This window comes from Gracilinanus agilis, chromosome 4, assembly GCF_016433145.1.
Source record: "Gracilinanus agilis isolate LMUSP501 chromosome 4, AgileGrace, whole genome shotgun sequence".
Lineage (NCBI taxonomy): Eukaryota > Metazoa > Chordata > Mammalia > Didelphimorphia > Didelphidae > Gracilinanus > Gracilinanus agilis.
Genome location: NC_058133.1, coordinates 362903987 through 362923748, shown reverse-complemented (window position 1 = coordinate 362923748; position 19762 = coordinate 362903987). Strand labels below are relative to the sequence as shown.

The 19762-nt window shown below is 38.6% G+C and overlaps 1 protein-coding gene across 1 annotated transcript in view; it reads left to right on the top strand.

Annotated features, from left to right (window-relative positions):
• LOC123246568 overlaps positions 1–19762 on the top strand; it is a 173835-nt gene that overhangs the window by 28228 nt on the left and 125845 nt on the right. Inside the window, exon 2 of the mRNA XM_044675414.1 lies at positions 16408–16902. Within this exon, the coding sequence (XP_044531349.1) occupies positions 16408–16902 (495 nt within the window). The remainder of the gene's footprint in view (positions 1–16407; positions 16903–19762) is intronic.

Sequence of the window (19762 nt, the reverse complement as noted above, 5' to 3'; positions counted from 1 at the left end):
GGGTGGACATGACTGAGGGTGTAGACTCGAAACTACCACACCAATGCAACTACCAACAATTTGGAAATTGGTCTTGTTCAAGGACACATGACAAAACTAGTGGAAACGCGCATCGGCCAAGGGTGGGGGGGGTGCGGGGGGGGGGTTGAAGGGGAAAGGTGGAGCATGAATCATGTAACCATGTTAAAAATGAATATTAATAAATGTTAAAAAAAAAAGAAATGATTCTGAAATCCCTTGGATCATTTCTTCTATCCCATTCTTGTTGAGGTCATAAAGGAAATAATGTATGCATGCACTTTCTTGAAAATTTTAAGATGAACAAAATATAGAATGTTTGTAAAAAATAAAAATGTCTAGCAAAATTGTAAAAAGTCAGAATTAGAAAACCCAGCATTGTCCTAACTAGCTCTGTGACCCAGAGCTAGTCAGTTTACCTCCACAAGCCTCAGTTTCTTCATCCATATAATAATAGATATCATTTATAAAGAACTGTGAGGTATACAAAGCCTCTTACACACTATATTATCTCATTTGGTCCTTTTAACTCTGTGTGGTATGTGCTGTTATCATTTTACTGATGTAGAAACTAAAATGATAGACATGAAATGACTTCTCCAAGGACAAAGCTTTGTCTGAGGCAGGATTAGAATTCCATCTTCCAGACTCCAAGATCATCACTCTATCAAGCTTCTGTAGGATGAAGAGGATGAAACAGATGATCTCCAAGGACGTTTTGTAGTTCTAAGATTCTATGATACAATACTCTACATTGATGTTGGTTACAGAGTAATGTGTATTTTCCTTCCAGTGGAGAAAATGATCTTAGAAGATTTTATTTAATTATTCATTTTTCCAACACTTTAAAAAAAAGGAACATTGCCATCATATGAGACTTACTATAAATATGAATAGAGCAAAAAATTCCCAGATCTAATTCTACAAATAGCAGGTGCTTAATAAAGTTTGTTGAATTTAATTGAAACAGAAAAGAACTAAGAATTTAAGTTCAACTGATAAAACATTCATATCCTTCGACCTATAGACCCTACATGCCCCAGGGAGGTTTCTTTTAGACATATCTAAAAGAAATGTCCCTGAGAGCACCAAATGTAGCAGCGCTTCTTGTAGTAACAGAGAATTAGAAAGTGCTTGTCATTAACTAGGAAAAAACTAAATGAATTGTGTTACATGAATGTAATGGCACATTGTCATGCCTTAAGAAATAACAAGAAGAATCCAGAGATGCATGGCAAGATGTCTGAAGTGATACAAGGTAAGCAGAAACACGATAAAAATAAAAAGAATAGAAATGAAAAGAAAAAATCAATAGTGGTACAATGAGAACTGTACTGGCACTGCTGTAAAAAGATCTGGGCTCAAATCATGATTCTGATGCTATCTCTATAACTTTGGTAAAGTCATTTTATATACTTGGACCTCAGTTTCCTCAACTGTAAAATGAAGGAGTTGGATTAGATACCTCTGAGGTGTCTTCCAGTTCCTTGAAAACAATGTACACTATGACAACATCAATGCAAATAGGAAAAATGTCATATTATTTTTAATGGCCAAACATAACTGTGGAAAAGAGGTGAGAAAATTAACCCTCTATTAGGGAGAAGGCAGATTAGATAATGCAATGAGATGGATAGATAAATAGATAGATAGATAGATAGATAGATAGATAGATAGATAGATAGATAGATAGATGGATGGATGGCTAGATAGACCAATAGACAAATAAATGGATGGATGGATGGATGGATGGATGGATGGATGGATGGATGGATGGATGGATGGATGGATGGATAGATGGATAGATAGATAGATAGATAGATAGATAGATAGATAGATAGATAGATAGATAGATAGATAGATAGATAGATTTATTAATGTCTACTATTTGCCAACCACTGGGAATATAAAAACAGGAGAACAAAAATGCCCCTACTTTTAAGGAGTTTACAGGTAAGTGCAGGTAGAGAGGATACTTACTGACTGTGTGACACTAAGCGAATCATTTAATCTTCAGGAACTTTGTTTTCCTCATCTGTAAAACTAGAGTGTTGTATTGGATGGCTTCTGAGGTTCCTTCTAGCTATAGATCAATAAACTTTGGATATAAAATACTGCATGTACTGCCAAGTATAGCTGATGCATTATTTTTGCTGAGTTGCTTTTTTTCCTCTTTCTTTTAAAATTTTTATTTCAAAGAATGTCTTGCTGAGCAGGGAATGGGGAGAGTTGGAAAGGATATATTCAAAAAAATGTATATTGTATACACCAAAGGATCAATTTAAACAATTTAAATTGGAGGCTGAATATAAACAAAATAGAGAGATAGTCTTCATAATACTTTGAAAATAAATGTTAACAAAATTAAAAGAAATTTAAAAAAAAAGAAAATGAGTGTTATATTTGCAGGTGGCTGTTAAATTGAAAGCAGTTAAGGCTTTCATGATGGATAGAATGCTGGCCTGAGAATTGGAAGAGTTGAAGTTCAATCTCTCTCTTGCTAGCTATGTGACCATAGACAAATCATTTAATTGCCCTTATGTAAAATGGGAATAATAATACCAGTGCTTTTCTTCAATGGGTTGTTATGAGACTCAAAATCCTTCCATTCTAAAACTATGCTTCTGTGACATTCTTGCCAAGACAAATAGGACATACTTTCCCTTATCCAAGTTGCCTCCAATCAAAGTAATCATCAATAATAATGACTTCTCTAAAGTGGAAATATATATTTGCTTGACTACATGTGTATAATTTATGTCAAATTGCAGGGTTTGGGAATGACAAGAATGTGGAACTCAAAATTTTTAAAGAGATAACATGTTTAAAGCTTATTGCAAACTTTAAAACGTTCTGCACGTACCAGGTATTATTAAAAGTCAAAATAAATAAGAACCAGGAATTAAGCAAAATTAATCAATTTTGTTTTCTAAAACGAGAATATAAAAATGTCAGTCTCTGTGTGAATTGTCTTACTCGAGCTCCTGTTTTCTTATTTTAAATACTATTCAATTACAGCAATAAATCAGCTATGGTTTTTGTGATCTAGTATGCTATAATTTGTTTGACTTAACCTTAATTTCTCTGACCATATCAAGTTATTTTCCGCTTTATTGTTTAACACCAACTTAGTTATTTTTTATATCATATTACCTTATTTCTGGCCACTCTACCACACCATGTGCATCAAAGTATTTTAATTGCTCCCTCAATATATATTAAAGTCAACTGTGTCTCACTGATTAGAGCACTGGACCTTTGGAGTCAGGAAGACCTGAGTTCAAATCCAGCCTCAGACATTTCCCTAACTGTGTGACCCTAAACAAAGCACTCATTGCTTAACCAAAAAATAGGGTCCACTGAAGTTGCCATAGATGGATAAACCCCAAAGATAGCTCTTGTCCATTGGGTCAAAAAGAGTTGGAATTAACTGAACAACTATATCAATTCAATGTATATGCTCTATAAACTTTATATAGTACCTTTTTGGCTATTTTCCAATTTATCAATAGCTTCCCCCTCATGTAGCTCAATACCAAGAGTAGTTTTAATAAGAAATAATTTTAAACACAGACCAGAAAATATTTATGAGTTGTTCCTTTTAAGTAAGCATTGGCTAAACAATTGCAAAGCTTCACAGAAGATAGGTGACATTCAGATACAAAATACTGCAATCAAGTTCTGTGTCATGTAAAAATCAGTAATTATTCGATTGGCAGAATACTAGAAGTTCTCCTAGTTCTTTTCTAATCCGTCATATCTGTACTGACAACTTCCGAATGCCTTTCAAGAACTAATTCTGATGAAACTTTCTAATAAGACAACATTACTGGGGTGTTTATTTTAATTCAAGCACACTAGATTCATTTAACAAATCTACTACATACAGGAAATTGATTCATAGAAAAAAGATTTTCACAATAGACAAATTAGAAATTGAGAGCTATTTGTTTAATAAATGATCCTTTATGGTATAAATGCATTTACAACTTGAATCCTTGTGTGATGCAGAAGAAAACACTGGATTTGGAGTCAAAGGATTTTTATCTTCACCTAATTTTGTGTAACCTAATCTCTCTAGGTATCAGTTTTTTTCATCTATAAATAAGAGTAGGATTAGATGGTCTCCTGAATCCTTTCTACTCCAAGCCTATGCATTCATGACATTTTTTTCCAAAGCAAATAGCACTGACTCTTCCTTTATTCAAATTACCTTCAATCAAGGTAGTCATCAATAATAATGCTTTCCCTAAAATGGAAATATTCTTTGTGTGACTGTATATGTATAATCTATATCAAATTGCTTGCCTTCTCAAGAAGAAAGGAAGAGAGGGAGAGAATTTGGACCTCAGAGGGTTTTTTTAAACAAATGTTAAAAATTGTTTTTATATTTAATTGGAAAAATATATTGAAATTTTCCCCCAAAAAAATGCCTTCCAGTTAGACAGCTTCTCCAGGCTCAGTTTTCTCATCATCTTCTCTTTATTTTGACACTAGATCTTCCTATTTCACCCAGGTTGAAAATATAGTGGCTGTTTATGGATCTAATACCAGTACAGATTGATAGAAGCTTTCACCTGACCTTTAAATGGTTAAGAATCCCTATTTTAAGTGTCTTTGTGGGTTAGGAGAGTTAGGGAGCCAAGGTTCAATGTGGTTTAAGGACCTTGCTCAAGGTACAAAATCTTCTATATAAACATTTCCCAAATCAATTTCACTATGGAAACTGGCCCTTGATATACACTGATAGTCCCCAAAACTACATTCGGGTAGCTTGGACTATTCCTGAATTAAAGGAGGGTTGAAAAAATCCAGGGGCAAAATAAAGAAGGCCAATTTCCACATAAAATTTGCTGGATATTATATTTTGGTAGACACGTAATTCCTACATATATTTTATAAGAGAAAATATTACTAGCACCAAAATTCCTTTATAGGATCCACTTTTCCCATTATATAGAACAGCATTAGAGAAATATTACTATTTGTTATGCCTAGGAAACAGTGTGATGCAGTAGACATAATTCTGAATTGAGAATGAAGAAAAAAACCCAGGTTTTATATCTTAGTTTTGATAGCAATACTTTAGGCAAATCACTTAATCTTTCTGGGCTTCCTCATGTAGAAATTGAGGAAGTTGAACAGATCGCATTGAAGATCTCACCTTCCTCTTCTAAGTTAAGACTTCCATGTCTTCTTCCTCTAGGTAGAAAAGTCTTGCATGCAAGTTTCCTCTCTAGGTGTACAAAAGTGGCTTTACAAGACTAGTTCTACTGGACTCACACAACCTTGTGGACCCATGGACCTGATCTTTCACAGTTTGTTAGAAAAATGTGAAAATCTGGTTCAAACAGTTTTTCAATTCTAAATTTTAAAATGAACGTTTAAAAATAAACATGAAAATGAACATTTGTTCAAACTCTTTCATTCTTTTCTTGCTTTTATAGCTCAACTTAAATATCCTTCTTTCTCTAAAGCTGAACTTTTCTATTATTAGAGAATTCCAAAATACCAAGTCCTTCCTTTTCTCTATTCAATCACTTTTATCTCTGCCCCTTGCCCATCATGAAGGAATCATGCTCTCCAATTTAAAGACATATACTAACTAATGAAAAGGAAACCCTATGAAAATGGTGCATGAAAATTCTAGAAGCTCCTGAGCTATTTTCTGGAACATACATTTAGAGTTCCATAAAGGAAACACCCAAAAATGTCATGGGTATCTGGAAAGGGCATCAAAGTCAACAAGGAAAGAATGAGGTAGAAAAAGAAAAGAAATGTAATAGGATCAACTATCTTTGTGTCAGTGGCTCTATCAAGATTTACTGTAAATGCATCCGCTTTTAAATGATGTAGCAATACTTTCCACTTCGTTCCTACCCAACTGTTGCTGATAGTAAAAAAAAAAAAAAAAAGAAAGAAAGAAAAAAGAAAAAAGCAAGCATCTAGGATGGAGGTTGACATTTGTGTCCTGATGGAAAAGATAAGGGTAATTTTTCTACCTTCTCTTTTCTATCTTTTTTAACCTCTTCCTCCATTTTATATTAGGAAATATGTTAGCTCATCAAAAGAAATAAAAATCTTCTTTTGCTGAAGTTTTAATTGTTTTAGAAACTCTTTGCCTTCTTAGTTACCTAAGATTTTATTTGCAAATATAGCCCTGGCTGAGCCCACTTGTTCTCTCCCCTGATAAAATCTGTTCCATCTGAGCACACCCACCCTCCACCCTCAGAGAAGGATGGGAAACTCTACTGTATTTACAGCTCAGCATTTATGACTGTACAGAAACATGACTATTTGGGATGGGGCAAGGGGAAATAGGCAGCCACTCTGGCTAAAAAAGGGGGAATTTTAGAAGGCAATTTTAGAAAAATTTAACCTCGTTAATATACAAACCTGACCACCCCTAGCCTGGAGCTTTTTCTGGTTTCTCTTTGTTTTTAGGGGCAGCATCCCACTCTTCCATCAGTTTTGTTTTGGCTTCAGTTAAATCCCAAACCCATTGTTCTGACCAAGAAAAAAAAGCCTCTTTCTCTCTCCTCTTCCCTCTTCCCCAGCCCAAACACACACAAGGTGAGAAGTAAATGTAAAAGGATGCAACTGCACTTTAATTGAAAATTGGTGGCTCCCCCACTACCCCCAAGAAAAACTTCTCATGGAACATGTTACTTTCTAAGGGTTTCTCCACATCGAAATTTGCACTGATTTGTGGTTTAAGACACTCCATTCCAATGCTATTGAATAGAAACTGTTTTAAATGTGCAACCCTGTAACTCAGCATGCCTCTGTTGTCAAAGAGAAAAAAACCCCTCACATCTCTTGGCTGCCTCTGGCTCTCCTAGTCCTCAGCGACCCAGGCAACTCAATGAACAGGAGGGGGAAGGGCAGGGAAATCAGGATGACCATACTTTTGGCATGAGCCCAGTTTTCCAATTTTCTAAGTTCTTCAGCCAGTTTCATTCTCTCCTCCATTGTGTCATGCTAGTTGAAAGACTCAGAAAAATAAAGGAGGGGGGGGTGGGCTATGGGAACACAAAGAAACAAAAGAACACCCACCATGGGGTGAACAGACAGGAAACTCTGCTAATAGATTTCAAAAGTGTAAAACTGAACCAATCCTGTATCTTCGAAGATTTACTAGATAGAAGCAGAACTCTGATGCCTATTAAATAGTAAATTAGCATAGTGAGGGGTAGGGAGGAAGCAAGAGCCCATATTAAAGTAATAGTGAAATAAATATCTATCCTTAATAAGGCCCTACCTATTTTTTATGGTGTCGTTGTTGGTCTATTTGCTGAAGTGACACTTTTAGTGTCTTTTAATTTTCTTTATTTACTTCTGCATAAGCACATAGTTTCACTAATTTGTACATCCTGAAGTTTCTTTGGCACCAGAAATCTATGGTTTCAGGAATCCTGAAAACTATCGCCTGGCTGAATCCTATGGCTTTGTCTGCTATAATATTCCTCCTTCCTATCAAGCATTAGGAATGTAAAGAGCACAAAAAATTTTACCTAAAACAAGAACTCTTCTAAATGTGCAACAGAGTTAGAGATTTAGAACTGCAAGAAGAAACCAAGGCCTAGAAAGGCTAAGTGACTTGATAGTAAAGGTAAGTTCTTTTAAAAACTTTTTTATTTTAATAAATTTCTGCATAAATTTTCTGAAGTTATGTGATCCATTATGGTCTCCCTCCTTTCTTCCCTCCCCCCTCCTGGAGCTGACAAGCAATTTAATCTGAGTTACACATGCATTCTCATTATTCTCATTATTCTTTTTTTAAGTGAATAATCTTATAAAACCAAAACCCTAAACCATGTACCTAAATAAACAAGTGATAAATCATATGGTTCCATCTGCATTCCCCTACTACTCCCACAGTTCTTTTTCTGGAGGTGGATAGCATTCTTTGTCATAAAATCCCTCAGAATCATCCTGGATCATTGTTTTGCTGTTAGTAGCAAAGTCTTTCACATTTGATGATTCTCTAATATTGTAGTTACTGTGTACAATGTTTTCCTGGTTATGCTTATTTCAGTCTACATCAGTTCACGTAGGTCTTTCCATTCTTATAGAAATTAAGCAGTTCATCATTCCTTATAGCACAATAGTATTCCATTACCATCATATACCACAGTTTGTTCAGCCATTTCCCAACTGAGGGACAGACATCCCTTCAGGTTCCAATTCTTTGCCACCACAAAAAAAGAGCAGCTATAAATATTTTTAAGTACAAACAGGTCCTTTCCCATTTTTTTATCCCTTTGGGATATAGACCAAGTTGTAGTATTACTGGATCAGAGGGTATGCATTCTTTTTATATGCACTCTATTTATAGCTTTGAATATAATCCCAAATTGCCCTCCAGAATGGTTGGATGAGTTCACAGCTCCACCAGAAATGAATTAATGTCCCAATTTTGCCACATTTCCTCCAACACTTTTCCTTTACTGTCATATTGGCCAGTCTGCTAGGTGTGAGGTGGTACCTAAGAGTTGTTTTAATGTGCATTTCTCTAATCAAGAGGGATTTAGAACATTTTTCATATGATTATTGATAACTTTGATTTCTTCATCTGAAAACCACCTATTCATATCCTTTAGCCATTTATCAATTGGAGAATGACTTGGATTCTTATAAATTTGATTTAATTCTTTATATGTTTGAGAAATGAGACCTGTATCAGAGAAATTTGTCATAAACTTATTTTTTCCAGTTTGTTGCTTCCCTTCTAATTTTGGTTGCATTGGTTTTGTTTGTATAAACACTCTTGAATTTAATTAATTATTTTTTTGTTTTTAATTTAATTAATTTAATATAATTGAAATTATTCATTTTACATCTTATAATGTTTTCTTTCTCTTGTTTGGTCATAAATTCTTCCCTTCTCCATAGATCTGACAGGTAAACTATTCTATTTCCCTATTTTACTTAATAATATCACTCTTTATGTTTAAGAGAGGGGGCAGCTAGGTTGCCCAGTGGATAGAGAGCCTCGACTAGAGTCAGGAACACTTGGATTCAAATCTGACTTCTGCTTCTTAGATGTGTGACTCTGGACAAATCACTTAACCTCATTTGCCTCACCCTTGCCCTTCTGTCTTACAGCTGTGACTGTAAGAAAATACAAAAAATAAGGGTTAAAAAAAAGTAAAGTTCTTTCTTTTTTAAAAATCCTTGCCATCTGTCTTAGAAGCAATATTGTGTAGTGGCTGCAAGGCAGAAAAGCAATAAGGGCTAGGCAATGAGGGTTAAGTGATTTGCCCAGGATCACACAGTATCTGAGACCACATTTGAACCCAGGTCCTCCCATTTTTCTAGCCTGGCTTTCTATCAGCCGAGTCACCTCGCTATCCCAAGGATCAGTTCTTGATAGTAAAGGGAATTTCTTAATTAATTTGCCTAAGACTTCATGGGCAGTATCACCATGGTAGTGTTTGAATTTTATTCTTCTGATTTGAGAGCCATTTTTTTTCACACTGCCTGACTATTATTTGATAGAAGAAAGGCATTTCCCACACCTGCCTTTTATTTCTGTGTGGGTACCAAAACCCTGTGAGTGCTTTTAGTATGGAATCTGGATTCACTGACTTTTCCTTTTCAGGTTGCAAGGATAGATTCATTTGATGGCTATAGGTGACCATGTCTAAAAGTTCTAGGAGTCTTCAGATTGCATTGGAGTTTTAATAGTTTGGCTATAAACCAAAATTGCTCATCTAGTCAGAATTTGCTGGCTTTTGTAGGGTATATGGAACACTGCCAGGTACTTAGCTAACATGATAGTTTAAAAAATAAACAATTAGGAGACATAGTATGGTATTGTGGCTAGAGTTTTAGGCTTGGAGTAAGAAAGACTTTGGAGAACTTCTGGAGTAGAAGACCTTAGAGTAATATTAACTTTTCTAGACTTTGTCTATAAAATAAGGGGACTTGATAACCTCTAAGGTCCCTTGCAGTTCTAAAGGCATGATTCTATAATTTATTAGAGTTGTCTGATGGAGAGAGTTAGTAAAGCTTCCTACCCTACTTTTTGTGGGGAAACCCTATAGCAGATAGCCAGGGGAATTTGCTAATGCTACAGAAACACATAAGACATCCATTTTTGAAAGTTTGCTAACTATCTGTGAGATATAACAAGAGTATTGTAAGGGGAGTCAGAAAGACTTGGTTTGAATCCTGCCACAGGTAACTAGCTACATGATCTTGAGTAAGTTCCTTTTCCTTATCTGTAAAATAGAGAGAGAATAATAGAACCTCACAGGATTGCTGCAAGGAGAAGAAGCATATTTGTAAAGTGCTTTGCAAACTTTAAAGAATTATATCACTTTAGTTATTATTATTTGAGATCACTTGCTACACTGAAAAAAAATATTTGGAAAAGACAGTTAAACTCTGTTATTACACTGTTGTGCCAGGGCATAGAGTCCTACATTTTAATGCTATTATGTTCTTATAGCTGTTCATCTATTTCTGGGGATTTTATGTAAAGTATAATACATATATTAAATAATTTTCTCATGGCAGAGTTCTCCTATCTAGTGTTAATATCAGCTTCTGTATTTCTGCTATTGAAAAGTGTCTTGGTTAGGATATTTTTATTGTGAAAGTGCCATCGTTTGAATGCCTGAATTCTGCCTTGTTCTACACATGAATTATTTTTGTCCTGGTTTAAAAGTAATTATTATTTATGTTTACAGGTTTAAAGCAATTTCCTCATAAAAATCCCATGAGTTTGTGCAGATATTATTATCCTCATTTTATAGACGAGGAAACCAAGCCTGACCAAATCTAATTGACTCTCTGTAGAGCCACACAGCAAACAAGTATCCAAGAACTCAGGTTCTTTGACATCCTGTCCAGTGTTATTTCCAATGGGCCACTCTAACTTTCTTGGTCCCCATGATAGAATACACTCCATTTCTACCCATCTTTATTGGCTGAACTTCTTCCTTGCCTTCAAAGCCCAACTCAGACGCCACCTACTCAATGAAACCTTGTGGCACAGTGAAAGGTATATCTCCGTCCTGAATTTCTCATAGCACTAGTCCTCCTATTGGCACTTATCCTCTCTTCTGTCCTATTCATTTATTTGTATATACATTTTCACCCCACTGGATTATACATTCCTTGAGAATAATCTTTGTCATATATTTATTTTTTAACTCATCTTCTTTCTGAGAGTCAACATTTGATATTGATTTTTAATATTTAATATTTGATATCCATTCCAAGGCAAAAGAATAATAAGAGCCTGACAGAAAGGGTTAAATGACTTGCCAAGGGTCACACAATTAGGAAGTTTCTTGAAGCTAGATTTGAACCTAGGACCTCCTGTTTTCAGGCCTGGATCTTTATCCAGCGAGCCACCTAACTGCCCCTTTGTCTTATATTTCTGTGTAGTCCTAGTGCCTAGCACATTGTAGACATTAACTTTATTACATGCACACACAACTGACCATCCTTCTAGGTATACAAACATAACATCAGGCACCTGAGTTCAACCTTGTAAATACACTTTAAAAATTTACCAGCTCAAGCAATTTTTAAACAACCATTTCTCCATGAGGTAGTAAAATGAATGAATTGATTTTTTTCTCCTCCATATAAACTGCGGTTCACATTGGATTACTAGGATATTTCCACAGCTGTCTTTTAACACAATATTCTACAGTAACTACAGCTTGGACTTCATTTATTTGCTGGACATCCTCATAAAACATCACTCTTAAGGTGCACAGAATCTCAAAGGATCTCAAGACATTTTGGTGTCTCTACAAAATGACTGGAAAATATAGTCCTATTTGGAATGTGGTACCTGTGGTTAATTTTTGGAGTGGTTTTAACCATTAAACTCTGAGGCAAGAACCAAAAATGTATTAGTATGTATACTAAATGTTAATATGTGCTTATTGATTAATTGATCCTGTTTTCTCTCCTGTAAAATGGGAGTCATCTTATAGTTACACTCAGAGTTCTTACGTCCCTACTATGTGCTAGGTGCTTGGGATAAAAAGACAAAAATGCAACCTTCCTTGCCTTCAAGGAAAATTTAGAAACTGAAGAGCTAAAGGGGATCTGACTTGCCTGTGCTCACCCAGGAAATAGTACAATAAGATATCCTAATTCCCAATTCCCTTCTGTATATTATGTCTAATGTAAGTGTGGCTGAAAAGGAATGAAAGTAAATGCAGTCTTTTTAATTATCAGAGTATTTAGTTTCAAGTGCTCCATTTTAACACATCTGGTAGATCTTAAATTGTTAAAGGAAAGGAAATATTTTTTAACTTACTCTGGATGTCATACCTAGTACAACACATCATATCAATAGATGTCTAATAAAAGGTTTTGATAATGACAACTTGTCTTGCAACATTTATAACATACTGATTGTCACTCTAGTAAAGCATTTAGTAGAGAATAAAAAAAAGTTCCTTACAGAAATTTGTAGCCATTGACTTATTAAGGTGTTCATAAAATTAACTTACATTCATAGATGGTACTTTACAGTTTTTGAAATCAGTTTCTATCTAAAGGCTAAATTAGGAAATAGAAATGGTGCTTAAGAAAATGAAATTGGGAAGGGTAGTTAGTTGAACCAAACAGTCCAAGTCAAAGAAATCTGTGCTGAAGGCTGTACAACCTTGGGAGCCTTGAGGGATCATTTAACAAGTTTTATTAGGGAGGAGATGGACAAAGTTATGGACAGTAATACCACCTCAAAAAAAAGTGACTTAGAGGGCATCAGTAGTAACTACCAGCCCATCTATCTACTTTACCTTCTTTATAACATTTTTAAAAAACTCTTACCTTCTGTCTTAAAATTGATACTAAATATGGGTTCCAAGGCAGAAGAGTAGGAAGAGCTAGGAAATTGGGGTCAAGTGATTCGCCCAGGGTCACACAGCAGGGAAGAGTCCGATTTGAACCCAGGACCTCCTATCTCTAGGCCTGTCTCCCTATCAACTGAGCCACCTCGTTGCCCCCTTCATAAGAAATTTATGAAAATGAGCAACATTTTTGTTCAGGGTGAACTAGATGAAAACATAAGACACAGACTCAGTCTTTCATGAAGGATTTTCGACAGCAGACCATATGAATGAATGAATGAATGAATGAAAAGGCATTTATTAAACACTTTCTAGTTAAGTCAACAATTATCTATCAAGCATCTCCTATGTATCAGGCATTCTGCTAAGGCCTGGGGATGCAAAGAAAAGCAAATGACAGTTCCTGTTCTCAAGAAGATCACAATCAGAATCATGAGACAACATGCAAATAACTATGTGCAAAACAAGATATGTAAAGGATAGCATTCTCAAGGGGAAAGCAGTAGCATCGAGGGGGATCTGGAAGGACTTCTTGCATAAAGTATGATTTTAGCTTGAAGGAAGCCAAAGAAACCAGGAGATTGAGACAATAAGAGTGACAATTCCAGATATTTCATGGAGTCTAGAGATGAGAGGGAGTCTTGTGAGAGAATAAGCAAGGATGCCATTGTCCTTGGATCTTAGGGTATATTGAAAGGAATAAGGTAAGATCTGGAAAAGCTGGAAAGGGCCAGGTTATAAACTGTTTTAAAAGCCAAACAGAATTTTATATTTGATCCTGGAAATAATAGGGAGTCAATTTGGGTTTGTTGAATAGAAAGGGTGAGATCTGTAAATGAAACATTGTGCTAAGGACAAGGGAAACAAATAGAAAAGACAGTCTCTATTCTCAAAGAACTCAACCTGGATGAGACAACACATATAGGAGGTTTCAGCTGCAAGTCAGTGGAATGGTCCCATTGTTCTTAGGAAACAGCAGTAAAGCAGATGGGTAATACATCATCTTTAATGATCTTTCCACTAATAAAATAACCCAGGACTCCTGCAGTATTTAATCCACTCATCTGAACCACCTAAAACCTTCATGAGAAATCCAAATACTTTAAAAGGGGCTAAAGAAGGAAATAAGACAGAATGATGGCAGCTTGTCAATACGTACTTTGGATTGTGCATTCAGTATGGTACAGTACAAAGTGCTGACTTGAGAGTGAGAGGACCAGAATCCTGACTGTGCTACTTATTATATAGGTAACCTTGGGAAAGGGACTTAAAATTCCTGAGCCTCAGTTTCTTCATCTGTAAAATGAAGGAGTATAATCAGATGACCTCTAGGGTCATCTCTAAAGCTATGATCCTGTGATCTCTGGGTTATCTATCAGATGGAAGAAGTTTCCCTATATACATTCTTTTAAAAGACCTAGACTTTTGTAGAACCAATGGAAACACTTAAAACCATAGACAGGGAGAGTTAGCAATAGCTAGATGAGAAATTTAGGGTACTTGAAGTATTTTCAGAATGATCCCTGCTTTTCTTTCTTATCCTTTGAATAAACTTTTTTTTAACCCTTACCTTCTGTTTTAGAATCAATACAATTACTTGGTTCAAAGATAAAAGAACAATAAAGGTTAGGCAATGAGGCTTAAGTGACTTAGCCAAGGTCATACAACTAGGAAGTGTATGAGTTCAAATTTGAACCCAAGACTTTACATTTCCAGACCTGGCTTTCTACCCACTGAGCAACTTAGCTACTCCCTTTTGGCTAAATTTAAGTGTTTTCTCTAAGATCATATATTAAATGGTTATTTGCTTCTTATAGTATTTTTAAAGGGGCCAAAAGAAAGTGTTCTTTGGGGACATCAGTATATTCTGATTTGTCTTTATAAAGGAGGATACAAATATTAGAAGCTTCAGTAGCTTTGGATCCGTAGCTTTGAAGTCAAAGGACTTCTGCCACTACTTACTTTGTGACCTTGGGCAAGTTATGATTCCTCTCTTGGCCTTAGTTTTCTCAACTGTAAAAAGAAGTTAGAGGGCCTCTTAAGTCCCTCCCAACTCTAAAACTATAAAGTCTTTATGTGGTAGGACTATAGGCCCGCCTTACTCTCTTGTAAGCCAATCAAATCTGGTACAGAGAGGGTAAACTAATATTTGAGGTGTATTCCTTTCTCTTTTGAATTGTATCATTAGAATTTTATATTATTTGGAAGGAGGAGAGGTTTCCTTGCACAAAGCATTAAGAGCAATTTGTTATTATTAAATGAATTAATTTGATGCAAGTGGAGATAAAATGTTTAGATAAACAGAAATCAACTTTAAAGAAAATTAGGAAGGCAAAGTTTTCCTTTTCATGTAGATGCATTTTGTCAGGCAAAAGTCAAATGATAGGAAATAAAGAATGATGAACCCCTAAATGAATACAACTCTGGGTTTATCATTTTATTTAAAATATAAAAGTCTGAACTACAGAACATATAGCAGAGGGCAAAGGAGTAGGAAGCTCAAATGTCATCTGAGAAACCAAAGACAACATTTGGAGAGACAACCCCTGGCTACTATTACACATGATTTTGAAAAAATGTGCAAACATAAGCTTCTACCCTATGATTATGGGATACACACACTTGAATATCTCTTCTTTCCACTCAGCTCTGAATATAATCACCACCAGGCTTGACCACTTTGGGAGTGGGAGGAACCATCCTAGGGGAAAAAAAAAAATCCTGTCTTTGGAGCTTCGTCTGTCTCTGTCTCTCTCTCTATATATATATACAATTTCTATCTTGGGGAACTTTCTCCCCTTCTTCAGACTGTGAAGGAGCATATAGCTCTCAGAAAGAACACTGAGCTCACCACTCTAATAATTTATCATGCTGTCCTCCCACCCCTCAAACATTTAAACACCAGAAGGGCAAGACGCTACCTTTGTCAAACAGGTTTCCATGGTTTTAAAGGTGGAGGGGGGGGGGGGGGGATGAGAAAATGCTAAAACTATATTGAAAGGAGTGTAGGTAGGGGAACCAAAACTCGTAACCCTCGAAGACTTAACAAATCACAGCACACCCCACCCACTCCTCAATTTTTTTGCGGAAAAAAAATTTCTCCAGAAGCCTCACTGCTCACACACTCCACTCAACGAAATCAAACCCTCCTTCTCCCCTTTGCGAAGCCCACTGCTACAGTGAAGCACAACCAGCTCCCGGGCCCACCCACTCCTGTCCCCGCCCCCAGGGCTGAGGCCAATGGCCGCCATTCTTGGAGGCTAGGGCTCCTGTGATAGGGCCAGAGGAGCTGCCGCTCTCAGGATAAGGCCCTCCCTCTTCCTCCGCCCTTCCCCTCCCTTTTCTCTTTCTCTCCCTTCCCCAAGCTGGAGGGGCCGGAGCATCAGGGGGAGTAACCTAGCCCGAAGAGCAGCCGCGGCGTAGTCGCAGTTGCGCCATCTGTCAGGAGTGGGGCTGGGAGGGGGTGGTGGTGGTGGTGGAGGAGGAGGAGGAGGAGGAGGAGGAGAAGGAGAAGAAGGTGGAGAGGGAGAAGAAGAAGGAGGAGGGGGTGGAAGAGGAGGAGGAGGAGGAGGAGAAGAAGAAGAAAAAGGAGGAAGAGGAAGGGAAGGAAAAGGAGGAGGAGGAAGAGTAGGAGGGACTGCTGTGCAGAGGAGCAGCCTGAGATTCGCCCGCCGCGCTTGGAGAGGGGAGGCCACGGCCCCTTAGAGCCCCCTCCTTTCCTTGCCAACCGGGGCGGCGCTGCGCTTAGCCCCCGACACCCACCCGGGGGTGGTGGGGGTGGTTTGCGGAGCTACTGCACAAAAGCCACCGCCTCACTAAGCCGCCACTGGTACCCGGAGGGAGCCGGCCGCCCTGGGCTGGGGGGAGACCCTGGCGCTGTCCTCCTCCTGCTTTTCCTTCTTCTCCTCCTCCTCCTCCTCCTCCTGCTCCCGCCCCCTCGGAAGGGTCCCCAGCCTGCCTCCCCGGGAGCCCGCAGAGGAGGAGCCGGAGGTGCCACCGCCACCGCCGCACAGGGAGGGCGGGGAGAAGACCATGTGAATGGGGCTCCGAGCCTCAGGTAAGCGGGGCGGGGGAGGCTGCTGGAGAGGGGTGGGGGTGGGTGGTGGAGGAGAGGATGCTGCTGCTGCCGCCGCTGCTCCTGCAGCAGCTGTTGGCACCCGGGGTTAGGTTATCCCTCCTCCTTCTCCTCCTCCACTGGACCCCCTGCATCTCGTTCTCCCGTCGGGGTCGGGCGCTGCGCTGCTGCTCCCGCAGTCTGCGGCTGCTGATCCACTAGCGCGCTCGTGGCAGCTCTGGAGCATTATCCTTACCCTGACTTATTAATAAGCGCAAACAGCCGCACGGCATGGGTTTTCCTGCTGCCGCCTTTGCGCGGCCGACAAGTCTTCGGGGAAAGAGAACCGGCTGGATCGGGGGCGCAGCCTCCTCCTACCACGGTCCGCCCTCCCCCCCCCCCCAAATCTGGCTGCTTTCCCCTTGCTTCCTTCCTTCGCCCCCACCCGGGAAGGACTGGACTGAAGCTGGGGATGGGCTCCGGAGGGAGAAGTGGGTTCCGCCCCTGCCTTCCTTTTGGAGCCCCCCACCCCCACCCCGGGGGACCCTGGCGGTGTGTGTTGTTATAATGACATGGATGATGTAATCATTTAATAATTGATGATTCCCAGTAAGCCGGGGCTTGGCCCCTTGCTGCTTCACCCCTCCCCGCCTCTCCCCAGGCTACTTCTCTACCTCTCCATCCTCTTGCTGCCCCTGTAGCTGATGCTTTCCCTTTTCCATCCTCCTGCCGGTTTCCATCACCTCCCTAAGCTACTTCCCCCATCTTCTCCTTCACTCTTCTTTCCCTTCCCCCTAATTTCTCTTTCCTTTTGCTTTTCCCCATCTTCCGCCTTTCTTTCTGCTCCCCTCTGGCTTCTTTCTCCTCCCTTCTCTGCCTCACCCTCATACCCCTCTCCACCCCCCCACCCCCCATGTGTTTCCTCTCTACTTCCCCAGATCATTTGCTGTTTTTTGTCTCCTCCTTTCTCTTATCTCTAAGCCCACAGGCAGAGGGTAGTGAGCCAGAAAGAGGCAAGCAAGACTCCTCGCAGGGCGTTTATTTGCTGTGACTAACTGCAAAAAGGAAGAGGGGAAGGAGGGAGGGCATAATAAAAGTATCCTCCCTCGTCTCTCCCTCAAATAAATCTCAGAAGCTCTGTATGTGTGTGTGTGTATGTGATACACACAAAGGGTCCTTTCAGTTCCTAGAGAAGAGACACACAAAGTACCCAAGGATAGTGGGGTTTCCTGCTTGTTTCTGTTCCCTGGGGCTTCCCTTTCTCTTTCCAGATGAGGCAGTAGATCTCTCACATCCCCTTTACTGCCACATTTGGGGGAAGGATAAAGGGCACCAAATGCCAGTTAGTGGGTGCCAGCATTTAACGGTGTCCCAGAAACTGTAGGTGATTTGGAAGCCGATCATTTCCCATGTTTTTTGTTGTGAGTGTGAGTGTGAGTGTGTGTGTGTGTGTGTGTGTGTGTGTGTTTTAAAGATTTCAGCAGCCTAGAGAAGTTGCCTTTCTATATTAGATGGTTTCTTTCCTGACTTCTTCCTTTTGTGGGGAGTATACTAGGGGCCTGGAGTTAGGGCTGTGTTGGTGTGTGAGGCAGGAGTAGTTTACTTATGAATCAGAGAATGAAATTGATGGGTTGATCCATTCCTTAGTGATAGGGGAGGGAACTGGCTGAGAGAAGACTGAGCCTCCAGAAAGACTTAGTTTTCTTTCCAGTCAAGTATCTGCAGAGTCTTTTGTTTTGGAAGTGTTGTTGTTGTTTTTAATTTTCCCAGTGGATGTTGGTGTAGCTTTGTATATAAAGTACTCAGAGCCATTGTGAAGGCAATGCAGATTAACAAGACTTGTGCCTCTGGAAATACTTCTGGAAACCTTGTCTCTTTCCTGCCTCTGTCTTGCCTTTTTACTCCCACATCCTTCCTCCCACTTTTGTATTTTCTACTTGTTGTGTTCTAACCATTTCATCCCTTGCTTCTGCCTCATGTATCTCCGTTATTCAGGTGAAGATTGTTGGGTTCAGAAACTCTCAGAGGAAGTGGTTTCGTTAAATATCTAAGACTTGGGGGGGGGGGGGAAGAGATTAGCAGCAAACTATAGAAGTTTCTATGTAATCTGTCTAAACTCTAAACCATCTCTCTCTTAATACCCTCTAGGAAAGGAGTTCTTAGTCTAGGGTTTGTGAACTTTTTTTTGAATACATATTTTGACAACTATTTAAATATAATTGATTTTCTTTATGTTCCAGTGTGTTTTATTTTATACATTTAATAATAGTATTCAGAGAAAGAAAGGATCTATGGGCTTCACCAGATTGCCAAAGGGAAAATTCATGAAAGAAAAGGTGACAGCCTCTGTATGTGTGTCTCTGTATGTGAGAGATAATCCTACTGTAGGAGGAAATGTTGATGTAAAGTTGGGTGCTTACTTTCTTATACCAAGATGTATGCCAAGTTCATAGTGGTTGAACTTTTTATTAAGAACCTAATGCCAAACCAATACAAATGAAGGGACATGTCTCCCTGGATAATTCTTAAAGAATAGTTTTTTATAAAAGATTTGTTAGAATTGAGATCTATCTGTGCATTTTTGAATTTTAGAAGGCTTTCATTTTGAGAACTTTTTATTTGGAAAAAGTAATGTGGTTAATGGGGTTACTTCTGAAAACAAAGGATGGTTTGTTTCTAGATTCTAGAAGGGCAGTCAGTGCACATTAAGCTCAAACTCTGTGTTGTCTAATTAAAAGTGGCTTCATGGACAAAGTTGAATTTGAACAAAACCCCCATACTTTGGATTCTAAAGCTACTTATCATTAGCTTTTCTGTTACTTTCAACATTTCTAGGTCCTTGAGGCTTTTTTAAGTGCACCCA